The sequence below is a fragment of the Schistocerca cancellata genome, chromosome 9, assembly GCF_023864275.1.
Source record: "Schistocerca cancellata isolate TAMUIC-IGC-003103 chromosome 9, iqSchCanc2.1, whole genome shotgun sequence".
NCBI lineage: Eukaryota > Metazoa > Arthropoda > Insecta > Orthoptera > Acrididae > Schistocerca > Schistocerca cancellata.
Genome location: NC_064634.1, coordinates 14,354,002 through 14,377,003, shown reverse-complemented (window position 1 = coordinate 14,377,003; position 23,002 = coordinate 14,354,002). Strand labels below are relative to the sequence as shown.

The following is a 23,002-nucleotide window of genomic DNA, read 5'->3' as shown; positions in this document are numbered from 1 at the left end:
TTCAGTTGTCACCTCTATAGAAGTCGAGAGCCGGTTCGTGACCAAATAAATGTAATTTTGCAAAAACATTAGCAAGACTTGCCTATTATGATATTCTGGCGAGCACCGACCAATGATTCAGTTAAGGAATATTTGAGTTTAACAGCTCTGAGACAACAGTAGTGTTTGTTTACATTTTGGTCTTTTATTTTACCAGTGTTTCCGGATCGATATGAGAACTTTTCAGCCATTTCAACACCATTGGCTAACTTCTGCGTAAATTCTAAAAGCACTTCGATTTCCTTTTCCGGGTTACATTTTTTCATTTATTTACGACTGGAATCAAAGCATTCTATAAAGATTCCTGTACACTGAATCAGGCTTTTACGTTCTACAAATGACTGACTTGATTGTGCAGTGTCGTATACAGGGTGTTACAAAAAGGTACGGCCAAACTTTCAGGAAACATTCCTCACACACAAATAAAGAAAAGATGTTATGTGGACATGTGTCCGGAAACTCTTAATTTCCATGTTAGAGCTCATTTTAGTTTCGTCAGTATGTACTGTACTTCCTCGATTCACCGCCATGATTTCATATGGGATACTCTACCTGTGCTGCTACAACATGTGTCTTTTCAAGTACGACACAACACGTGGTTCATGCACGATGGAGCTCCTGCACATTTCAGTCGAAGTGTTCGTACGCTTCTCAACAACAGATTCGGTGACCGATGGATTGGTAGAGGCGGACCAATTCCATGGCCTCCACGCTCTCCTGACCTCAACCATCTTGACTTTCATTTATGGGGGCATTTGAAAGCTCTTGTCTACGCAACCCCGGTACCAAATGTAGACACACTTCGTGCTCGTATTGTGGACGACTGTGATACAATACGCCATTCTCCAAGGCTGCACCAGCGCAATCAGGGATTCCATGCGACGGAGGGTGGATGCATGTATCCTCGCTAACGGAGGACATTGTGAACATTTCCTGTAACAAAGTGTCTGAAGTCACGCTGGTACGTTCTGTTGCTGTGTGTTTCCATTCCATGATTAATGTGATTTGAAGAGAAGTAATAAAATGAGCTCTAACATGGAAAGTAACCGTTTCCGGACACATGTCCACATAACATATTTCCTTTCTTTGTGTGTGAGGAATGTTTCCTGAAAGTTTGGCCGTACCTTTTTCTAACACCCTGTGTATGTAAATTGGTGTCGTACACAGGTAATTTTGCCATATATTAGTGTGTGCCAAGTAGAATGTTAACACGCATTAATTTATTTTCACAAAGCCCCTCAACCCTGTGAGTATCACGCGGCTGCCAGTACAGTTTACTCGCAGCATGTGAGAAGCGGGTCGTTGAACCAGAGCAGGCAGGGAGAGCAGGGAAGAGCCACACAGCCACCGGCTCGATGTTAGAAAGTACTGCTTCAGCTGCTTCAAGGCTAACGTTGAAGGAACTTTCCAGGCATTAGCGAGTCCTTAGAATGCTCACATCATACTTAAAGGGCGAAGTACCACGTCATCCGAAAAATACGAAAGGGTCTTCCCCTAATTAAGAGAGATTTCCTTAGTTCAGTATTGATTACGTTTATTGGGATCATTATTCGTCGGTTGTATGCTCTACGAAAGTCGGGGTGAGTTAGAGGTGAGAGCAGATGATAGCGTTAGAAAACTGCCGACCAAGGATGAGAATGTAAAGAAGTGGGTAAACGATGAGGTGTGCTGACTAGCTGCTGAATTCCTACGCGATGGTCTCTACGGCTTTGGACTGTGAATAGTGAATCCTAATTATTTCGTACGGCAGCTGGGACAAGCTGCGATTCAACGCCTTTTTCTTCGGACGGTACAATCTGTACGCCTGAACAGCTCTGTGCGAAGTTCTATTCGATAAATTTTATATATTGTACGCATGTACATCTTCAATACTCGGTAAACTGATCCCAAGAGAGCAAACGCTCTTCCTTGTATCTTCAGACTTCCTGCTAATAGTCGGGTCGTCATTAGAAATAATCACTCCCTCTTATATTCGTCTGATATCCGACAGGGTACGAACTATCTTATGTTAATAATGGGGCATTTCAACGTTCGTCCACTGGACAGTGGACCACGGCAGGCAAAACCTTATGCGCTTTCAGTTGAGCACAAGAATAACGCCCCCAGGATATGACAGCAATTTGATTTCTTAAATTTTTGTTAGACAGTAAAACTTCGACATAACTGTAAAGACACCCGAGTCCATTACATTTCCTGTGTCAGACACACTATTACCCTCATAACTGTCAGAGCTGTATTTACGAGGACTATTCGGAAAGTATGGTCAGATCGGTCACGAAATGGAAACTACTGTGAAAACTAAAAATGTTTTATTTGCAACAGCTAGCTACACCTTCGTTCAAATGGCTCTGAGCACTATGGGACTTAACTTCTGAGGTCATCAGTCCCCTAGAACTTAGAACTACTGAAACGTAACTAACCTGAGGACATCACATACATTCATGCCCGAGGCAGGATTCGAATCTGCGACCGTAGCAGCAGTGCGGTTCCGGACTGAAGCGAGTAGAACGGCTCGGCCACAGCGGCCGGCTAGCTACACCTTCCAGCTGTTCGTCTTTATAGTCTGCGCACCGCTTGGACAATTGTCGTAGCGCCGAACCAACTTTCCAATGTCCCCGTCATAGAAGGCAGCCGCGTGTGCTTTCCGCCATTTATCTGTGCTGGTGTACTGCTCTTAGTCCGTGCCATCATGTCGTCTTCATAACCAGCGGTTCATGCGAATAGAGATGAAACTCAGGGGGAACCAATTACGGCCTGTATTGTGGGTGATCAAACAGTTCCCATCAAAAATGCTGTAGAAGCATCTTCATTGCCCGTGCAGAAAGCAGCCGCGAATAATCATAAACAAAGAAACGCATTACAGTTATGTTATGTGGGCTGCATCTTTACGTGCTAAGTGTGCGCTCGGAAAGGAAAAGAGCGCCGTGGCGCGAAGGACGGACATACACTCCTGGAAATGGAAAAAAGAACACATTGACACCGGTGTGTCAGACCCACCATACTTGCTCCGGACACTGCGAGAGGGCTATACAAGCAATGATCACACGCACGGCACAGCGGACACACCAGGTACCGCGGTGTTGGCCGTCGAATGGCGCTAGCTGCGCAGCATTTGTGCACCGCCGCCGTCAGTGTCAGGCAGTTTGCCGTGGCATACGGAGCTCCATCGCAGTCTTTAACACTGGTAGCATGCCGCGACAGCGTGGACGTGAACCGTATGTGCAATTGACGGACTTTGAGCGAGGGCGTATAGTGGGCATGCGGGAGGCCGGATGGACGTACCGCCGAATTGCTCAACACGTGGGGCGTGAGGTCTCCACAGTACATCGATGTTGTCGCCAGTGGTCGGCGGAAGGTGCACGTGCCCGTCGACCTGGGACCGGACCGCAGCGACGCACGGATGCACGCCAAGACCGTAGGATCCTACGCAGTGCCGTAGGGGACCGCACCGCCACTTCCCAGCAAATTAAGGACACTGTTGCTCCTGGGGTATCGGCGAGGACCATTCGCAACCGTCTCCATGAAGCTGGGCTACGGTCCCGCACACCGTTAGGCCGTCTTCCGCTCACGCCCCAACATCGTGCAGCCCGCCTCCAGTGGTGTCGCGACAGGCGTGAATGGAGGGACGAATGGAGACGTGTCGTCTTCAGCGATGGGAGTCGCTTCTGCCTTGGTGCCAATGATGGTCGTATGCGTGTTTGGCGCCGTGCAGGTGAGCGCCACAATCAGGACTGCATACGACCGAGGCACACAGGGCCAACACCCGGTATCATGGTGTGGGGAGCGATCTCCTACACTGGCCGTACACCACTGGTGATCGTCGAGGGGACACTGAATAGTGCACGGTACATCCAAACCGTCATCGAACCCATCGTTCTACCATTCCTAGACCGGCAAGGGAACTTGCTGTTCCAACAGGACAATGCACGTCCGCATGTATCCCGTGCCACCCAACGTGCTCTAGAAGGTGTAAGTCAACTACCCTGGCCAGCAAGATCTCCGGATCTGTCCCCCATTGAGCATGTTTGGGACTGGATGGAGCGTCGTCTCACGCGGTCTGCACGTCCAGCACGAACGCTGGTCCAACTGAGGCGCCAGGTGGAAATGGCATGGCAAGCCGTTCCACAGGACTACATCCAGCATCTCTACGATCGTCTCCATGGGAGAATAGCAGCCTGCATTGCTGCTAAAGGTGGATATACACTGTACTAGTGCCGACATTGTGCATGCTCTGTTGCCTGTGTATATGTGCCTGTGGTTCTGGCAGTGTGATCATGTGATGTATCTGACCCCAGGAATGTGTCAATAAAGTTTCCCCTTCCTGGGACAATGAATTCACGGTGTTCTTATTTGAATTTCCAGGAGTGTACTAAGAGACGCAGCCCAATACATTTGTGTGAAGTTTCATCGTATTTTCACTGTGGTTTCTATTTTGCGCCTAATCGGACCTTACTTTCTGAGTAGCCCTCGTCGAAATTCAGGTAGACGGAGAAGGAGCGATTTTTCTATTGTCACAAGCGCTAATGGCAGCGGCCAAGTGAGAGGCAGCGAGTACTGCGTTTCAACGCGGCGCTGTCATTACGTGGTGCGTGACTGCAGCGGCGGCAGGAGTCCGCGAGCGCCGCGGAGAGCGTGAGGGAAAACAGCGGAGGAGGGGGTGCGGCCGTAATTCCACGCCAGAGGCAACCTGTTGGCGGCGACAGAGGGGCAGGCGGTGGAGCCGGCGGGCGGTCGATGCGGCTGGGGGCGGGCACGTGCCGCCCCCACCCCCGCTCCACGTGTCACGCACAGCTCCCTGCATCGCGGGGGTGGCGCGCGCTTACAGTCGGTACGCACGCTAGTTTACATCTCAACCATTAGCTGCTCGACATCCTCTGCTAGCTGAGCTCTTGAAGGACTTGCAGTCTTCAGCGACATTAACGGAAGTGAAAATGTTACCCCATATCTTTCCAACTTTGTGGGAATGTTCGCCACACAACGTAAATTAAATCATTAAACTCGCACTCCTTTCGGAACTGTCGTCCATAATCACCATTATCATATGAAGTGTGACCCCCACAGGCACGTACGCACACATCTGTTCACCGTGGCGTGGAATCAACAGCTCGCAAATGTTATCCTCTTGAGGAATTGCTTAGCATGCCTGAAACTCATCGTGTACGGAAATAGAGGGGACCGGGCCGGAAAGACCCGCTTAACGTTTGCAGCAATATTGGAGGTCTCAGTGATGAAAAACGTTTTTACAAAAATTAGAAACCGTTAATTCATACTTTTTGTAATAAAATTTGTAAATGCATTTTGTTTGTTATGTCAATAAAGTAAATAACCACGGGGTGGATCGAACTCCTTTTTACTTTCTTCGATGACACGTCTTACAAGTAAGCTAGCCTTCATCGTCCTCGCCATCTATGTCTGCATACGGGATACGAGCTCACTGTTTGCACCACTACCTTAAACTTAAATCGTGATGGCGATCCAGAAATCTAAGGACCCAATTTCTCCAGCCATTTTTGTTTCATTGTTGAATGGGTGTGGGCAACTGTTTCGTTCTGCTAGGTGATACGCTCATCTGCGCAGTTCCTTCGTAGTCATACCGAGACATCTCTTTTACAGACAAAATGGCTCAAATGGCTCTGAGCACTATGGGACTCAACTGCTGAGGTCATTAGTCCCCTAGAACTTAGAACTAGTTAAACCTAACTAACCTAAGGACATCACAAACATCCATGCCCGAGGCAGGATTCGAACCTGCGACCGTAGCGGTCTCGCGGTTCCAGACTGCAGCGCCAGAACCGCGCGGCCACTTCGGCCGGCCTCTTTTACAGACAATTAAGATATTTCACAAGTTCTATCTCTTGCTCGTCACTGAAATCACACCGATATTCTGTCAGTTGTTGAACGGCAATTGTCCTTTTTCTCTGTTACGTATCGGTTTCAAGTTGTCAAAGGCTCCACAAATTGTTTCGATGCTTTTTCGTGGATCATCGTTTTATTAATTACCGATTCAACAGCTTTTCCCACGTTTTTTGTGGACCAATTTCGTCTCTCCGTTTTCTGTACACAATGACGTACCGTCTGCAAGCGAGAAAGGCAAATCATGCGGTAGAATTCGTCAAATGAAGAATAAAAGGCGATCGGGGAGGAACGAACTATACCAGTAGACCATTCCGCCACAACGCCTATCTATTGAGAAAATATTCATTAACCACCATATACATCTTTGCCAACTGCATTGTACACAAAGATAGCTAAGAACATGGCGATTTAGGTGGATTAAGCGTTGAGTGTGAAGAAAAAAAAAAGAGTGACAGACTTCCTTTACTTCAAAGAAGCCCTGGAAAGTTGTAACAGCGAGTTCTCTCACTTTTACAGGCAGACTGCGCAGCTCGCGCGCGACAACAGATAAACCTTACTGAACTGTAACAGACACTGCTTCGTTACTCGCCAGTCTGAGCGCACCCCAGCGCCTCTACACGAAGTTAGACGACAGACACCGTTCCGCGCCGCTCCCCCCTAAGCGGACATGACGTATAGCTGACGAATCAGGGGATGGGCAAGCGTAAACTCTGCTGTGTTGTCTGCCTGCTGAAATATGCCATTTGGTACCGTTGTAATAGTTATAACACATTGTCCCCTGGCGAGATGTAACGATGTGCGATGTGTGTCACGCCTTTCCGTTGGGCAGCGTATTGCATCGTTTTTGCACTGTAGTCATGAGTTACGGCGAGCCGGTTCAATTCGAGGGAGCTTCTCCATTTGTATTTGGTGGTAGCGTGGCCTTGTACGGTAGCGTTCCTTTTCCTGGCCGATGACTGGTGAAAGCTCCGACACAGACTCCACTACCCCTGACGAAGACTTGGGTTGTGTCCACCAATGTGAACGGTCCCGAGTGCAGCGTTACGGGTCGCGGTAGTTTGTATGTTGAGCAGAAGCGTCTACATTGGTCAGAATGGTTTTTAATTGTCATTATTCAATATTATTTAACTGTTATCACAGTTACTGTTAACGAGTGTAAATTCGTGGCTTACGAAGCAGTCACACACGCCGAATGTTGTGTTATATTTCGTGCTTTTTTTTTCAACAGTGTTGTTGTACGAACTCTAACGCTGTATAAATTAGTGGCCTCCCTCAAAAAGGAATTTACGTTTCTTTTTTTCGGAAAGTGAACCTAAATTTTTTCCCGTAACAGTTTCAGCGCTGATTCATAAGTGGGACCACAACCGCGCGTGAGCTTCTGTGCGGGGCATATCGAGGTGTGGAAACAGAATTCTGGGATGTGTGCCTGACGCTGAAGAGAGCTGACACCGGCCCTCACGTGCACTGCCTCGCTGTCACCGTCAGCCACACTGTCACGGATTTTAGAGTAGAAGTGTTACACCGATTACCCATTCTGTTGTAATAACCGATAGCTCGCCAGGTTCCCACGAGCTCTAGAATCGCTGCTTGCCGTAGCCTTTCATGAGGCGTCTAGGGACACGTCGCCGTCGATCTGAGAACCACAAACTGAAGAAAGCCTCGTCGTTGAACACCGCAGAATGCAACTAAATGTAACAGTTAATTCTAGCTCTACATCATTGAAGTATTTCGTCCATGGTATGGTGTCAGCGCAACGGCATGTGGATCCGGCTTTCAGCAATCTGCTTCGAATGGTTCGTGTTGACACTGAGCCTGTAACCCCTGCACACATTTTAACTGTTGTCAACTCTCTGTCTGAGGCAGTCGAATAATCCTACGATTTTCTCGTACAGCCTTTCGGGAAGGATCTCCGCCTATTCTTCTTGCCATAACGTTGCCCCGAAGCTGTTCTGTCACTGCTCGTTCTACAGCCATTGCACGACAACCAATTGTCTGTACGCGATTTGTCGGTGTGGTACTGCTACGCCCTCTGGAAAGTTTCAGTAAGGTTAGAAGCACTCGATAGCCGTGACGTACTCACACCATCCTTCACACGTAGGAATAGTTTTTTTTCCTTTGCTAAAAATAAGTTCGCATAAGCATGAAATTTAATCAATTCGACACACTGGCACGCAGCTACTGGAGGAGTAGTTAGGAAGCATTGGGTCGAGGCGTTCACTCTCGTGACCCCTCTGTCCGTAACTGCCTCTTCACGCGGTACTGTCGCTTTTTCCGTATTTAATACAATTAGCATTCAGTTTTGCCCACTGGAGCTGCGGCACGGAAGCTGTCGAGGCGGGAACGGCACGCAGTGAACACGCAGGCAGCCAGCCGCAACGTCAGCGAGCGTGCTGGCAGCGGCAAGTGGCCGGCAGAGAGGAGAGGAGAGAAGAGGAGAGCAGAGGCGCCGTATTTACAGAGGCAGCCGCACGCCGACACTCGCAGCCGGCTGCAAATAGCCGGACTCGCCTCCCACCACACAGGCGGGCCGCGGTCGGTCCGCTACTCTTTAACACGTGCCCTCGCCAAAGCACGAAGCATTAGCAGTGTAAGAAATATACACTCCTGGAAATTGAAATAAGAACACCGTGAATTCATTGTCCCAGGAAGGGGAAACTTTATTGACACATTCCTGGGGTCAGATACATCACATGATCACACTGGCAGAACCACAGGCACATAGACACAGGCAACAGAGCATGCACAATGTCGGCACTAGTACAGTGTATATCCACCTTTCGCAGCAATGCAGGCTGCTATTCTCCCATCGAGACGATCGTAGAGATGCTGGATGTAGTCCTGTGGAACGGCTTGCCATGCCATTTCCACCTGGCGCCTCAGTTGGACCAGCGTTCGTGCTGGACGTGCAGACCGCGTGAGACGACGCTTCATCCAGTCCCAAACATGCTCAATGGGGGACAGATCCGGAGATCTTGCTGGCCAGGGTAGTTGCCTTACACCTTCTAGAGCACGTTGGGTGGCACGGGATACACGCGGACGTGCATTGTCCTGTTGGAACAGCAAGTTCCCTTGCCGGTCTAGGAATGGTAGAACGATGGGTTCGATGACGGTTTGGATGTACCGTGGACTATTCAGTGTCCCCTCGACGATCACCAGTGGTGTACGGCCAGTGTAGGAGATCGCTCCCCACACCATGATGCCGGGTGTTGGCCCTGTGTGCCTCGGTCGTATGCAGTCCTGATTGTGGCGCTCACCTGCACGGCGCCAAACACGCATACGACCGTCATTGGCACCGAGGCAGAAGCGACTCTCATCGCTGAAGACGACACGTCTCCATTCGTCCCTCCATTCACGCCTGTCGCGACACCACTGGAGGCGGGCTGCACGATGTTGGGGCGTGAGCGGAAGACGGCCTAACGGTGTGCGGGACCGTAGCCCAGCTTCATGGAGACGGTTGCGAATGGTCCTCGCCGATACCCCAGGAGCAACAGTGTCCCTAATTTGCTGGGAAGTGGCGGTGCGTTCCCCTACGGCACTGCGTAGGATCCTACGGTCTTGGCGTGCATCCGTGCGTCGCTGCGGTCCGGTCCCAGGTCGACGGGCACGTGCACCTTCCGCCGACCACTGGCGACAACATCGATGTACTGTGGAGACCTCACGCCCCACGTGTTGAGCAATTCGGCGGTACGTCCACCCGGCCTCCCGCATGCCCACTATACGCCCTCGCTCAAAGTCCGTCAACTGCACATACGGTTCACGTCCACGCTGTAGCGGCATGCTACCAGTGTTAAAGACTGCGATGGAGCTCCGTATGCCACGGCAAACTGGCCGACACTGACGGCGGCGGTGCACAAATGCTGCGCAGCTAGCGCCATTCGACGGCCAACACCGCGGTTCCTGGTGTGTCCGCTGTGCCGTGCGTGTGATCATTGCTTGTACAGCCCTCTCGCAGTGTCCGGAGCAAGTATGGTGGGTTCACACACCGGTGTCAATGTGTTCTTTTTTCCATTTCCAGGAGTGTATATATATCACCAACTTTCATCGAACCACCTTCACAATTCTCTATTATTCCAATCTCGTACAGCGCGCGGAAAGAATGAACACCTCTAACTTTCCGTACGAGCTCTGATTTACCTTATTTTATCGTGGTGATCGTTTCTCCCTATGTCGGTTGGTGTCAACAAAATAATTTCGCATTCGGAGGAGATAGTTGGTGATTGGAATTTGGTGAGAAGATTCCGTCGCAACGAAAAACGCCTTGCTTGTAATGATTTCCAGCCCAAATCCTGTATCATTTCTGTGACACTCTCTCCCCTATTTCGCGATAATACAAAACGTGCTGCCTTTCTTTGAACTTTTTCGATGTACTCCGTCAGTCCTACCTGGTAACGATCCCACACCGCGCAGCAGTATTCTAAAAGAGGACGGACAAGCGTAGTGTAAGCAGTCTCCTTAGTAGGTATGTTACATTTTCCAAGTGTCATGCCAATAAAACGCCGTCTTTGGTTAGCCTTCCCCACAACAGTATCTGTGTGTTCGTTCTAATTTAAGTCGTTCGTAATTGTAATACCTAGGTATTTAGCTCAATTTACGGCTTTTAGATTAGAATGATTTATAGTGTAACCGAAGTTTAACGAGTTCCTTTTAGCACTCATGCGGATGACCTCACACTTTCCGTTACTTAGGGTCAACTGCGACTTTTCCGACCATTCAGGTATTTTTTCTAAATCGTTTTGCAGTTTGTTTTGATCTTCTGGTGACTTTATTAGTCGATAAGCGACAGCGTCATCTGCAAGCAACCGAAGACGGCTGCTCGCACTTTGGTGTGGCTTACCCCTACGCGAACACAGCCTTTCCACGTACTGTGTCATCTGCCGTACGCGGTACTTCCGGACAGCATTAAAATTGATCTTTGGATACCGTACACGGCGTCCTGATGAAGAAGTACAACCATTTTCTTATCTCAGACGATTACCCGTTGCGATTGAGTCTACTGCAGTGTGATTGGAGAATTTTTCTGCACTCTGTTTCACTTGTCCTGAGTGGCATTTTCCGTTTACACATCGGAGCCAAACTTCGGTGTCTTATGAGAACTATCTGTTCTGCAGTTCGGCACCTGAACAATGAAAATGAGGTTACGACAAGCCACCCTCCTTACAAAAAAGTCTAAATATAGTAACAAAATTCAGTAACTTGCATTTATAATAGCTTCGATTGATGAAATAAACAAAAAATTCATAGCAGAAGTCGTTGTCTAATTTCCTATGGTAAATGCCACTGAGAACAAACAAAACGACGTGTCATCCAAAGATCTGAAAGTATCGCTATTTATTTTCTCGATAAAACGCATACAAACATTTTCAACAGTACTGCAAAGTCAAAGCTCCGCGTTCTGGCCCAGACGGGCCAATCGGAATCGACCCACCGCCGTCCATCTCCCGCCAATTTCGTCACGTGGACGCTGGTCCGGGGTCACCACAAGCGCCGGCACGAAGGCGAAGAACTCGAGAGCAGAGAAGGCTGTGAGACGACGTCGGCCAGTGGCCCGCCGACTGGGCGCGCACCACGGCGGGGGCGGCGGCCTCTCTCTGCAAGCAGGGGACGCGGGCGCCGCCCCTGCCACCCCTCGCCGCACAGCACCGGACCCTGACGCGTGACCCGTACCAGCTGCTTCTATACAGCACAGGAGTTTCACTGTTTGCATGTGCCCCCGTAGCTTGTGACACGTTCTTGCAATTCCAAAGTTAAGAATTGTCAGTCTTGTTTATGGTAACAAAAACTGTTAACGCGATTTCCTTGAATTGTCGTACAGCTATCCGAGAACGCAGCTTCCTTCAGGCGCCCTACCAGCGACCAGTGCGCAGGACCCCACAGACGCTGTACGAGGTGTGGCTAGAAAAAAACCGGACTAGTACTGGTGAAACAATAAAACGAATGCAATAAGGCTGAAAGTCGCGTGGCCTGTCACGTGACTCTCGCTCTGCCTACTGCTCGAGTTTCATCTGCCTCCTGCACTCAGTATGCCCGTGGCGTCTGTTTTAAGTAGTTGACGTTTTGTCTGTGCGTCGGAAAATGTTGAGTGTACAGAAAGAACAGCGTGTTAACATCAAATTTTGTTTCAAACTAGGAAAATCTGCAAGCGAAACGTTTGTAATGTTACAACAAGTGTACGGCGATGATTGTTTGTCGCGAACACAAGTGTTTGAGTGGTTTAAACGATTTAAAGATGGCCGCGAAGGCACCAGTGATGACACTCGCACTGGCAGACCATTGTCAGCAAAAACTGATGCAAACATTGAAAAAATCGGTAAACTTGTTCGACAAGATCGCCGTTTAACAATCAGAGCAGAGCAGCGATCTTGTCGAACAAGTTTACCGATTTTTTCAATGTTTGCATCAGTTTTTGCTGACAATGGTCTGCCAGTGCGAGTGTCATCACTGGTGCCTTCGCGGCCATCTTTAAATCGTTTAAACCACTCAAACACTTGTGTTCGCGACAAACAATCATCGCCGTACACTTGTTGTAACATTACAAACGTTTCACTTGCAGATTTTCCTAGTTTGAAACAAAATTTGATGTTAACACGCTGTTCTTTCTGTACACTCAACATTTTCCGACGCACAGACAAAACGTCAACTACTTAAAACAGACGCCACGGGCAGACTGAGTGCAGGAGGCAGATGAAACTCGAGCAGTAGGCGGAACGAGAGTCACGTGACAGGCCACGCGACTTTCAGCCTTATTGCATTCGTTTTATTGTTTCACCAGTACTAGTCCGGTTTTTTTCTAGCCACACCTCGTATGGAGACACACGGGGTCGGCCATCTTGACCTTGGAGCCGCTACTCCTCAATATAGTAGCTTCTAAATCTGGAATGCCGACGCTGCTGACTGCTCCCCGTCCCACTCGCGGTATCGGACTGCACGCGGCCGGCACGAATGCCGCCGTACGCCGACCACTCCACCCCACGGCCACTGGCTCTCACCACGCCGGTGGCACACACACTGCCCGGCGCCCCAACCTTGCTCCTCTTGCCGTCCTCGAGGAATCAGATTCGGACCACGGCGAACGACAGCCCTGATACGGCCATTAATGAAGTGTCGCGAAAACCATCCTTCACAGCAGGTACTCTGACTATTCTTCAGCCCCCCTCTGTGTTTATGGCGCAGAGATCACGCGAACAACAAATTTTAAAGTCTTTCTTCCCATCTTGTATCAGAGATAGAAGACCTGACAGAAGGTAAAATAGTATTCTCCACCAATCGTGCCGCAGTTAGCCGCAGAGTTAGACATAGACACTAATTTTTTCTTTTTGCATTAGCGTTGACACGACAACTCATTCTTACATCGGCATGTAAATTTTATATTTCATTATTAGCTTCTTCGTTCCATCGTTTCGTATCCTAATTATTTTCCTATTTGCCTAAGTATTTGGTGCGGGGGGGAGGGAAGAAACAGTTCGTCAGAAATTTTCTAGATATAAAAATTACTTATGTTAGACATTATCCTACAATGTTCACTAACATGTTCTGTTGGAAGTTATTTTTTAGAAATAATAAGATAACAAGCGAGGTGATTAACTTACTTTGAAGGACACGCTTGCAAAAACGAGCTTAACGAGCATGAGAAGTGTTTTCCTTTTATAGAAAGCATGTGACTTTAAGTTAGCAACTACGTTGAAGGATATGACAATGAGAAGAGCTAATAACAGTTTTTAGTGACAACTGGCTACCCATAAGTTCGAAGATACGGGGTTGGATTCAAAATTGATAACTGACATGAACACACAACTGTAAGAAAAAAATTGTTACAGTTAATAAGACAACAAAACTATTTTGAATTCAATCAAGAACACTTCATACGAGAATGTGTTTTACTCAAGGGTTCACCTATTTCAGGAACACTAGCGTAGACTTCCATTAATCCTACAGAAAAATTAGTATTTGAAGACGTAATAGCAAAGAATAGCTGCATCATTATCTACTGCTACAGGTAAATGGGTGACATAAAAGGCATGGTAGATGAAACAAAAACAAAATACAACTACACATAGACAAAAATAATATACAAGAAGAACAACAAAACACACTCGACTTTGTAGACATAACCATAAGAAAAGGCAGTCACAATCGCACGTTTGACACATACAGAAAACTCACAAGAAGTGACACTATATTAAATGCAACGTCAAACCTCCCGCCAAATCGGGAACAGGCTACATCGGTGACTGGCAAGAAATTTGACACAAGATATAAAGAACACATCAGACCACGTAAATACGGTAAAGACCATTCAACACCTGCAGATCGTCTTAAACAGGAGTACCACACACCAACAATACTGAAAAAGATACGAACCTCATAATAAACAGTAAGGACACACAAGTATTCCCCCGTACTCCCTTTCCAAGGAAACTTCCATATAAAAAGTATTAACAGAAAATAAACAGTTGTTAAATGACCAAATAAATATTGGAAACCAGACATTGTATAAAATAATTCAAGAAATCACTTTTCCATTCTTCACCCTCTTTCTCTAACTCTCCTCCCTCCCCCCCCCCCCCCCACCCATTTCATTTCACTTCTTGCCTCTCACCTTTTTCTATCAACTCACTCTCCATCACACTATTATACACTTACTGTCTACTCATATTTGCTTCCCTCACTCGCCCTCCCTCTCTACAGAGAGAGAAAAATATAGATCTAAGAAAAACTTACGGCAATGTTGGCAACAATATAAACACGATACACACTTAGAAGTATACATATAAACAGTTAACAGTGTTGTACGAGATTGTGCTGTGCTAGAATTCAGACTGCATAGTTCTGAAGAGCAGCATAAAATTAGACCATAATTATCAGTGGATAACGGAAAAACGAACCAAAAATGTGATATCAGACGGCATTTCATGATGTAGGCGGAAAACAAATCAAAAATTAGAGTAAGTAAAAACCAAAAATTTGTTAACCAACATTTTTTTTCGATATGAAGACAAACTATATGGTAAATATATTTAATTACAGGCCACTGATGTTGCTTTACTTCAATAAAGCGAAACACGTCTGGTGGAAAAACATTTTCTAGTAGTTGTAACGACAAACAAAATTACCCTCAGAAATTTTCTATCAGTTTCACGTCTATAACTCTGACAATGTTTTGCGTATCTACACGGGTCCGGTACGTTAATTTATAGATTTGACAATGTTCTTGTCACCACGTACCGTAATCTGATCACGCGAAAATTTCGAAAACCGAGGAAAACTGAAAAGTCCTTTAAAATACTCCAACAGTTGTCTGGAAAACTACAGGCGCATCTGCTCAGCAGTACCACTTCGTCTCCTCATCCCCATATGTAGTCACCCGCTCACGATTAAATTCTGATTTCATTTATTAGTGATTGATTAAATTTCAGTTCTGCGCTCAGCCGCCTTCCCTGTCACTACAACCCTCTGTTACCATAAGGGACGAGGGAGCGCAAATCGTGCTATACTTGTTTGGCCTACATTCGTTTTTCAAGGTTCTGTGTTTTCTTCTGAAGCAGTGATGGGAAATCAATCCACTACGTGACGCCAAAAAAGACGTTCAGACCTGCCTGCATACTATTATACTAGCGGTCATCACTCTGTTATGCTGCCACGATACGGCCGTATCTAAGAGCCCTTTCGCCTCACCCTGGTGCGCTAATCGGTAAGGCTGGTGTATTACTTCTCTTTGCTATCTCTTTTTTTTTTTTGCCTAAGCTATCGGCGTTTCAAGGTTTGCTTTTCATGTGTTATGTTAGACTAGCACTTTAACTACGTGTTACTATTTTGTAACCCAAGGAAAACTGTGCCGTTAGTCCCTGACGCTCAGAACCCCAGCTTAAATGTGAGCTTATCAAGTAGAGTGGACAGTGACGACGTGAGGCAACTGCGCGCTGTTGGGTCTGGGGGCTGCCTACGAGCCAAGCAGCCTGTTTCCGCCGTGGCCTGGAATTCGCGCCCCGCCACTGACCTGCTTCTTTTTAAAAAAAAAAAATAATTGCAGGGGAGGGGAGTGCAGGCGCCCCCAACAGGTGGCGGCAACAGGTGCCCGGCCGCAGAAGCCGACACAACTTGTTGAAACCGGAGGTTTCACCCCGCTTACTCGCCTGGCGTCCGCCAGATCGACATTCTCAGAACCGAGAAACATAGATTGACAATCAAATACAGGCTTTCTCGGGCTAATATTTCACTGTAAGAAATTTCAGTCTACCATGTGAGAGTCACCGAAATTTACTACTGCTCGATATGAGGGACGCAGACAAACACAGAAATTAAAGGGGGAAGAATGGGTTATCGGATCTCATTGTTAGCATCGGAAAGAAACGATGACTATTACAAAAAAATTAGTAGCGGGTTGTGAACTAACCAGCTATTCTCCGTCTTCTTGCTGCAGTAAGTACCTCGAATCCTACGAGATGTATTGTCGAAGTGAGTACGCGGAGAACGGTATGCTAAAGTCTCGAATTTTTTCGACGTGCTTTACTAATTGGGAATATTTCAGAGGGGATATTCAGCTGTGGCATTTGCCTTACGACCAGGACAACCTCATAGACCAATCCCGACTCGTAGCTTGGACAACAGAGTTTTAGCCAAAAATTTTACTGTGCAATAGGCTCGCCTTGTATATCTGCATCAGCAATTTGTTGGGCACGTAACGGAATATAACTCAGTCCCCGCTGAACAGCTTGGAACACTAGAGGTACATGCTTTTTATTTCAGTGATAGAACCATCAACATCGCACTAAGTTGTAAACGTACAACAGGACCACTGGTGACTAGATGTACAAACAACAACAATTACGTCGTTTATTTGAAGACGAGCTTTCACGCCTCGAAATGCATCGTGCATTTTAATAAAAAGCTTGATTTTGTGACTGTAGGCCCTTTCGGTCTGTATTTTACGAGTCTAACTCTCAGCTACAATACGGACCAAAAACGCTAAATAAATTTTTCCTGAACTTTCTGTAAGAAGACAACGATCATTCTTTCGAAGACTTACATTTACAGTCTCCCAAACTGATTAATGTTATTACATTCATCAGCTACAAAAAACTGCTCGTAAGCCGCGCTCTCACACAACGTAAAAACGCGTGTGGACGAGAAGCTGGTGACGTCACAGCGTGGAATTCCACCCCACGTACCACAGCACTGCAGAAAGTGAAATAAAGAAGGAGTCCTGTCAGATTTTTGTGTCGTGGAGGGGAATGTGGCCAATAAGATGCGACATCGCTTTACGTCACAAGCATAAGGGCCGCCATATTGTATGGTGCTAAACATACACTTAGTGGGTTTTCTTTGTCATGGAGTACGTGGTACGAATATAAGCCGTTTCAGACCATCAGCAAACTGAGCGTCTCTCGAAAGCACATCGTTTTAGCTGAGATTTGTTATAATAAAATGACAGGAATCTACATTTCAGTAGGTAAAGGCTTCCTCTGGTTGATTTTTTAAGTGTTTTAACTTACGCGCTAGGGAAGTATACCGTTTCAATGCTACGGTTCAATGATTTCTTAAAATCGCGTCTTTTTGGTACAGTTTGCACATTATATACAGTTAGAATATACAGTCATTACACGGTGTAAGCCCAGTACAGAGGCACAGTTACAATGTTGAAGCTGTAGCGCAGTTGATAGCATCGTGAGGTTTCGACTTACGTGAAGGAAGGTACCAGCATCCCGACCACCCCCTTATTTTTTCACCTTTTGTTTCCTAAAAGGTTCTGGGTCTTCTTACTCAAATATTACCTCAAAAGTAGATGTTATTTACTGCAAATAATGTATTTGGTGATATTTTGTTGCGAACGCCGACGACTGAAATGTTTCGCCATTGGTCACAAATCTGAACATGACCGCCTGTCTATGAAAATAAACTTAAATTACAGAATGGAAGTTTTTGCTATTATGAAACTGTATATACACTTATCTCTGGATCACGGAGTGGCTCGCATTTGTACACTATGTTATCAAAACTATCCGGATACCCCCTAAAACATACGTTTTTCATATTAGGTGCATTGTGCTGCCACCTACTGCCAGGTACTCCATATCAGCGACCTTATTAGACATTAGACATCGTAATAGAGCAGAATGGGACGTTCCGCGGAACTCACGGACTTCGAACGTGGTCAGGTGGTTGGGTGTCACTTGTGTCATACGACCGCACGCGAGATTTACACATTCCTATGCATCCCTAGGTCCACTGTTTACGATATGATAATGAAGTGGAAACGTGAAGGGACACGTACAGCACAAAAGCGTATAGGCCGACCTCGTCTGTTGACTGACAGAGACCGCCGACAGTAGAAGACAATCGTAATGTGAAATAGGCAGATATCTACTAGACGATCACACAGGAATTCCAAACTGCATTAGAATCCACTGCAAGTACGATGACAGTTAGGCGGGAGGTGAGAAAACTTTGATTTCATGGTCGAGCGGCTGCTCATAAGCCACATATCACGCCGGTAAAAGACAAACGACGCCTCGCGTAAACATTGGACGGTTGAACAGTGGAAAAACTGTTGTATGGAGTGACGAATCACGGTACACAATGTGGCGATCCGAAGGCAGGGTGAGGGTATGGCGAATGCCCGGTGAAAGTGATCTGCTAGTGTCTGTAGTGCCAATAGTAAAATTCGGAGACGGTGGTGTTATGGTGTGGCCGTGTTTTTCCTGGAGGGGGCTTGCACCCCTTGTTGTTTTGCGTGGCACTATCACAGCACAGGCCTACACTGATGTTTTAAGCAACTTCTTGCTTCCCACTGTTGAAGAGCAATTCGGGGATGGAGACTGCACCCTTCAACACGATCGAGCACCTGTTCGTAATGCACGGCCTGTGGCGGAATGGTTACACGACAGTGGTGTCCCTGTAATGGACTGGCCTGGACAGAGTCCTGACCTGAAACCTATGGAACACCTTTGGGATGTTTTGGAACTCCGAATTCGTGCCAGGCCTCACCGACCGACATGAATACCTCTCCTCAGTGCAGTACTCCGTGAAGAATGGGCTGCCATTCACCAAGAAATGTTCCAGCACATGATTGAAGGTATGTCTGCGAGGGTGGAAGCTGTCAGTAATGGTAAGGGTGGGCCAACACTATACTGAATTCCAACATTACCGATAGAGGGTGCCACGAACTTATGAGTCATTTTCAGCCAGGCGTCCGGATAGTTTTGATCGCATAGTGTATATTGTCGGTAAATTTACTTTACTTTACTTTACACGTGGCTAAGGCCTTATCGACCATACACCTGCTCTACGAGCCTCTTCCAATTATTTCTATCCAGGGAAATTGTCGTCCAATCAGAGTTGATGCCCATCCTAGCTGCATCTTCCCGGATATTCTCCATCCACCTAATTCGAGGTCTTCCTCTTCTTCTCTTTCCTTCTAATTTCTTAGTGGATGCTATTTTGGGTAGTCTGTTCTCCGGCATCCTTGCTACATGACCAGCCCAGTTCAGTCTTCTCTTCTTTAACATTTCCACAATGGTACTATGTTTGTACAGCTCCCGTAGTTCTTCATTTTTCCTTATCCTCCACTCCATGACATTTTCATCGAAGATTGGCCCAAATATTTTTCTTAGTATTTTTTCTTTCAAATATCAACAGTTTTTCTTCATCTTTTTTCCTGAATGTAATAGCTTCACATCCATATAATGCTACTGGTACAATAGTTGACTGATAAAAACGGATTTTGAATTCAGTACTAAGTGATCTCATCCTTAAAATTTTGATACAGCTGTAAAAAGTTCTATTAGCTGCTGCTAGACGGGCGTCTTTTTCTATTTCTGCTCTATTGTCTCTGCTAAAAAGACTCCCTAAGTACTTGAAGTGGTCAACTGCCTTGAAAGTGAGACCATTTACGGTCAGTGGTGTATTCTTTTGGAGTTTTTTACTTATTACTAGATATTCTGTCTTTTCTTCATTCACATTAAGTCCAGCTTTCTCAGCTATTTTGTAATAATTGTCGGTAAATATATTTTTCTATTTTGGTGAGACGCTACGAAAAAATGAGATTAGGAAACGAAGCTCGATGCTGAAATCTAAGTGATGAAGGAAGAGTACGTTATTTGAGCGCGTTGGTAATCAATATAATATCGAGAATATGGATATTATGCATGTCAAACCCACGTTACACACTATATCTTAACTATATTCATTTTAAAATCGCAAATGAGATGAAAATTGAAATGAGTTAACGAATAACTTCTACTAGTATGTGTCTCATTTCGTTATGCGCTTTTCCTGTACCAGCAGTTCAGTGTTCAAGCCATCACCGAGTGCAGAATCCTCTTCGGCATCACCTGCGTTCTTCTTCGACTGCCCATAACAGAGTTGAGGCAGATATTTTACGCGTGTCTATTTTCGTAAATAACTTTTGTGGCCTGCGAGCCAAATGAAGCCGACGGCGGCCGCTGGAGAGTGCTGAGGGTGCAGGTGACGTCACGCAGCCCGGCCCTCGTGCCGAAGGCGCTCTCCCTGTCTTCTCTCGTGGGGTCGGACGCCCCGTCCAAGTTGAACGGCAGCTGCCTCGTCATGCGTCTGGACGCCTTTAGGTTACCTTGACCACCGTGGAGACAGGAAAGGCATCCGGCCACGGGATTTAAAATAAATTAGACGAGATAAACACTATGCAAAAGAGGAAGGGGAACGAACAGAGTATTAATTATGAAGTAACGAAACTTGATTGCATCGTTTGCACCACCCGCAGGAATGCGACCCGAGTACATTGCATCACTTTTGTTTGCACAAAATTTTCACTTTTGGGCGACAGTTGATGTTTCATTTAAATTTAGAAAGAACAGCTCCCGTAAATACTATAAAAATAAGAAAACACTATGTGAATACCACCACGTTTTTTCCTGGGCTTACGTTACTGTGCCGAGACGAAGGGATGTGTGACAGAAAATGATGGGGGGTACTCGGGTGCAGCTCGGTCTGCACACGGCGTCAGCCGAGTGCGCACGCCGGTTGCCAGGCGTTGCCCTGTGGGCTGTGTAGAGACAGCAGGCAGCACGAGATGAGCGCGCCGCAGCTGGGGCCAGAGCTGGGCGCAGTCGCACCACGACTCGCTGTCATCTACCGCCCAGCACTGCACTCGCAAACGAGAGCAGGGTAGGGCACTCAGCGGCCTCCAAGTTGCTGTTCGCGTGACTTACGAGTACACTGGAACTATCAGCGGAGTGTCGATCACGGAACCTGACATTTCAGTGCCACACACGAACGTCGATGTGTTGCAGACTGTGAGGTCCTTCCCGCTACAGCCGTCAAACAATGGCAGGTCCTCGGTCTGACTGAGCATCTCGGATTCGTCTTCTAGCGAATCAAATTATTGGACAGCAGGTATCGCAGTTGGTGCATAGCGCCCTATTTCCCCCTCCCTACAAAGAGTTGCACTACCAAAACAGTTCCTGTCCGATATCAATATCTCGGGTTAAATTCAGTTCCGTACCTGATAGCTCAGGGTCCAGTTCTGTTGCCAACTTGTCACGTGTCTTCGACTAGCACCTTTACGGTACAAACGTCTGCGTCTCTGCCTAGAGCCAACAACAAGCCCTGGGACGACTCTCTAACCAGCATCGACAACGACCTATCGGAAGATGCACGTAGCTTCACTGCCCAGCAAGGCGTGTATTTGACGCACTGTGTTACAGCTGTACCGATGTTGCAATCCTGGAAGTCCTAGCACATTCAACATCTACTATCGAGAGTTCTGAGTGAGTTCTGGAAGACTGGATCAGCAGTGTACCCTAGAGTAACACGCACTCCTACATAGCGCGCGTTAACGTCTAGACATGGGTCGCATTTTTCCAGAATCCTTCGAACAATTACATTAACGTTTCGTACTACTGATTCTACATATCGCATTCAGTGCTCCTTCGCAGTTTTATCTCGAAATATTTTACACTGATCAGCGAGAACATTATGACCACCGACCTACTGTCGTTATAAGTCCGTGGGAGCGATAGCAGCCTCACCTGGCGACGAATGACTGCCAGTCTGACACGTGCACGACGCGTGTAGTATCGGTGAGCGTGCTGTCGGTGTGTATAATAGGGAAGGCGCGCCATCTGTCTGAGTTTGACCGAGGAGAGATTTTGATGGCTCCGAACGAGCATTTCGAGAACTGCACGACTTGTCGGGTGTTGGAGGAATGCTGTGGAGAGTGTGTTCAACACGCGGCGCGACGCAACCAGTGTGAACCCGCGTCCAGACGTCGTGGGCTAGGGCGGCCGCCCCTCATTACAGGTGTCAGACGTCGTCGGCTGGTCAGGCAGCTTAAAACAGAACAGGCGGCGAATTGGGGGAACTAACATCATCAGAGTGTAATGCTGGAAAGGGTACAAATGTGTCTGAACACACAGTGCACGGTACACTCCTTACGATGGGCCTCTCCAGCCGACTAACCGTGAATGTGCCAATATTAACACGACATCGGCAACTACGTCTGAAATGGGCACTTGAGCACCGGCACTGCATGTTCCAGCAGTGGTAGAGCGTTTTATGGTCTGACGAATCCCGATACCTTCAACATCATGCCGATGGGACGGCGCGGATCCGTCGTCTTCCAGCGGAACCGCTCCGAGACACTTGTACTGCGGGAAGGAGACAATCTGGCGGCGGCTCTTTTATGCTCTGGAGAACGTTCACGTGGGCGTCCACGGGTCCAGTGCAGCTCGTGCAAGGCACCATGATGGCCAAGGCGTATCTTACATTGGTTGCAGACCACCTACACCCCTTCATGACGATCATGTTTCCCGACAGCAGTGGCCTTTTTCAACAAGATAATGCGCCATCTCACAAGGCCAATAGCGTCATCGAGTGGTTCGAGCAACACAGTGGCGAGTTCCAACTGACGTGCTGGCCCCCCCAACTCACCAGATTTGAACCCAATCGCACACATCTGCGGTATGATTAAACGTGGTGTCAGGGCTATATCTCCCCTCCGCGAACTTTACGGGAATTAGATGACTTGTGTGTGCAGCTGAGGTGCCATCTACCTCCAGCAACCCACCGAGGCCTCATTGCTAGCAAGCGGTAACGCGCTGCCGCTGTTATTCGTCCCACAGGTGGACACAGCGGC

At 47.3% G+C, this 23,002-nt stretch overlaps 1 protein-coding gene across 1 annotated transcript in view; it reads left to right on the top strand.

The window, feature by feature from the left end:
• The first annotated feature begins 4,562 nt into the window (after nucleotides 1-4,562).
• Nucleotides 4,563-23,002, top strand: part of LOC126100701 (glucose dehydrogenase [FAD, quinone]-like) — an 84,915-nt gene continuing 66,475 nt past the window's right edge. The window contains exons 1-3 of the mRNA XM_049911317.1: nucleotides 4,563-4,576; nucleotides 4,720-4,867; nucleotides 8,186-8,482. Of these exons, the coding sequence (XP_049767274.1) occupies nucleotides 4,563-4,576; nucleotides 4,720-4,867; nucleotides 8,186-8,482 (459 nt within the window). The remainder of the gene's footprint in view (nucleotides 4,577-4,719; nucleotides 4,868-8,185; nucleotides 8,483-23,002) is intronic.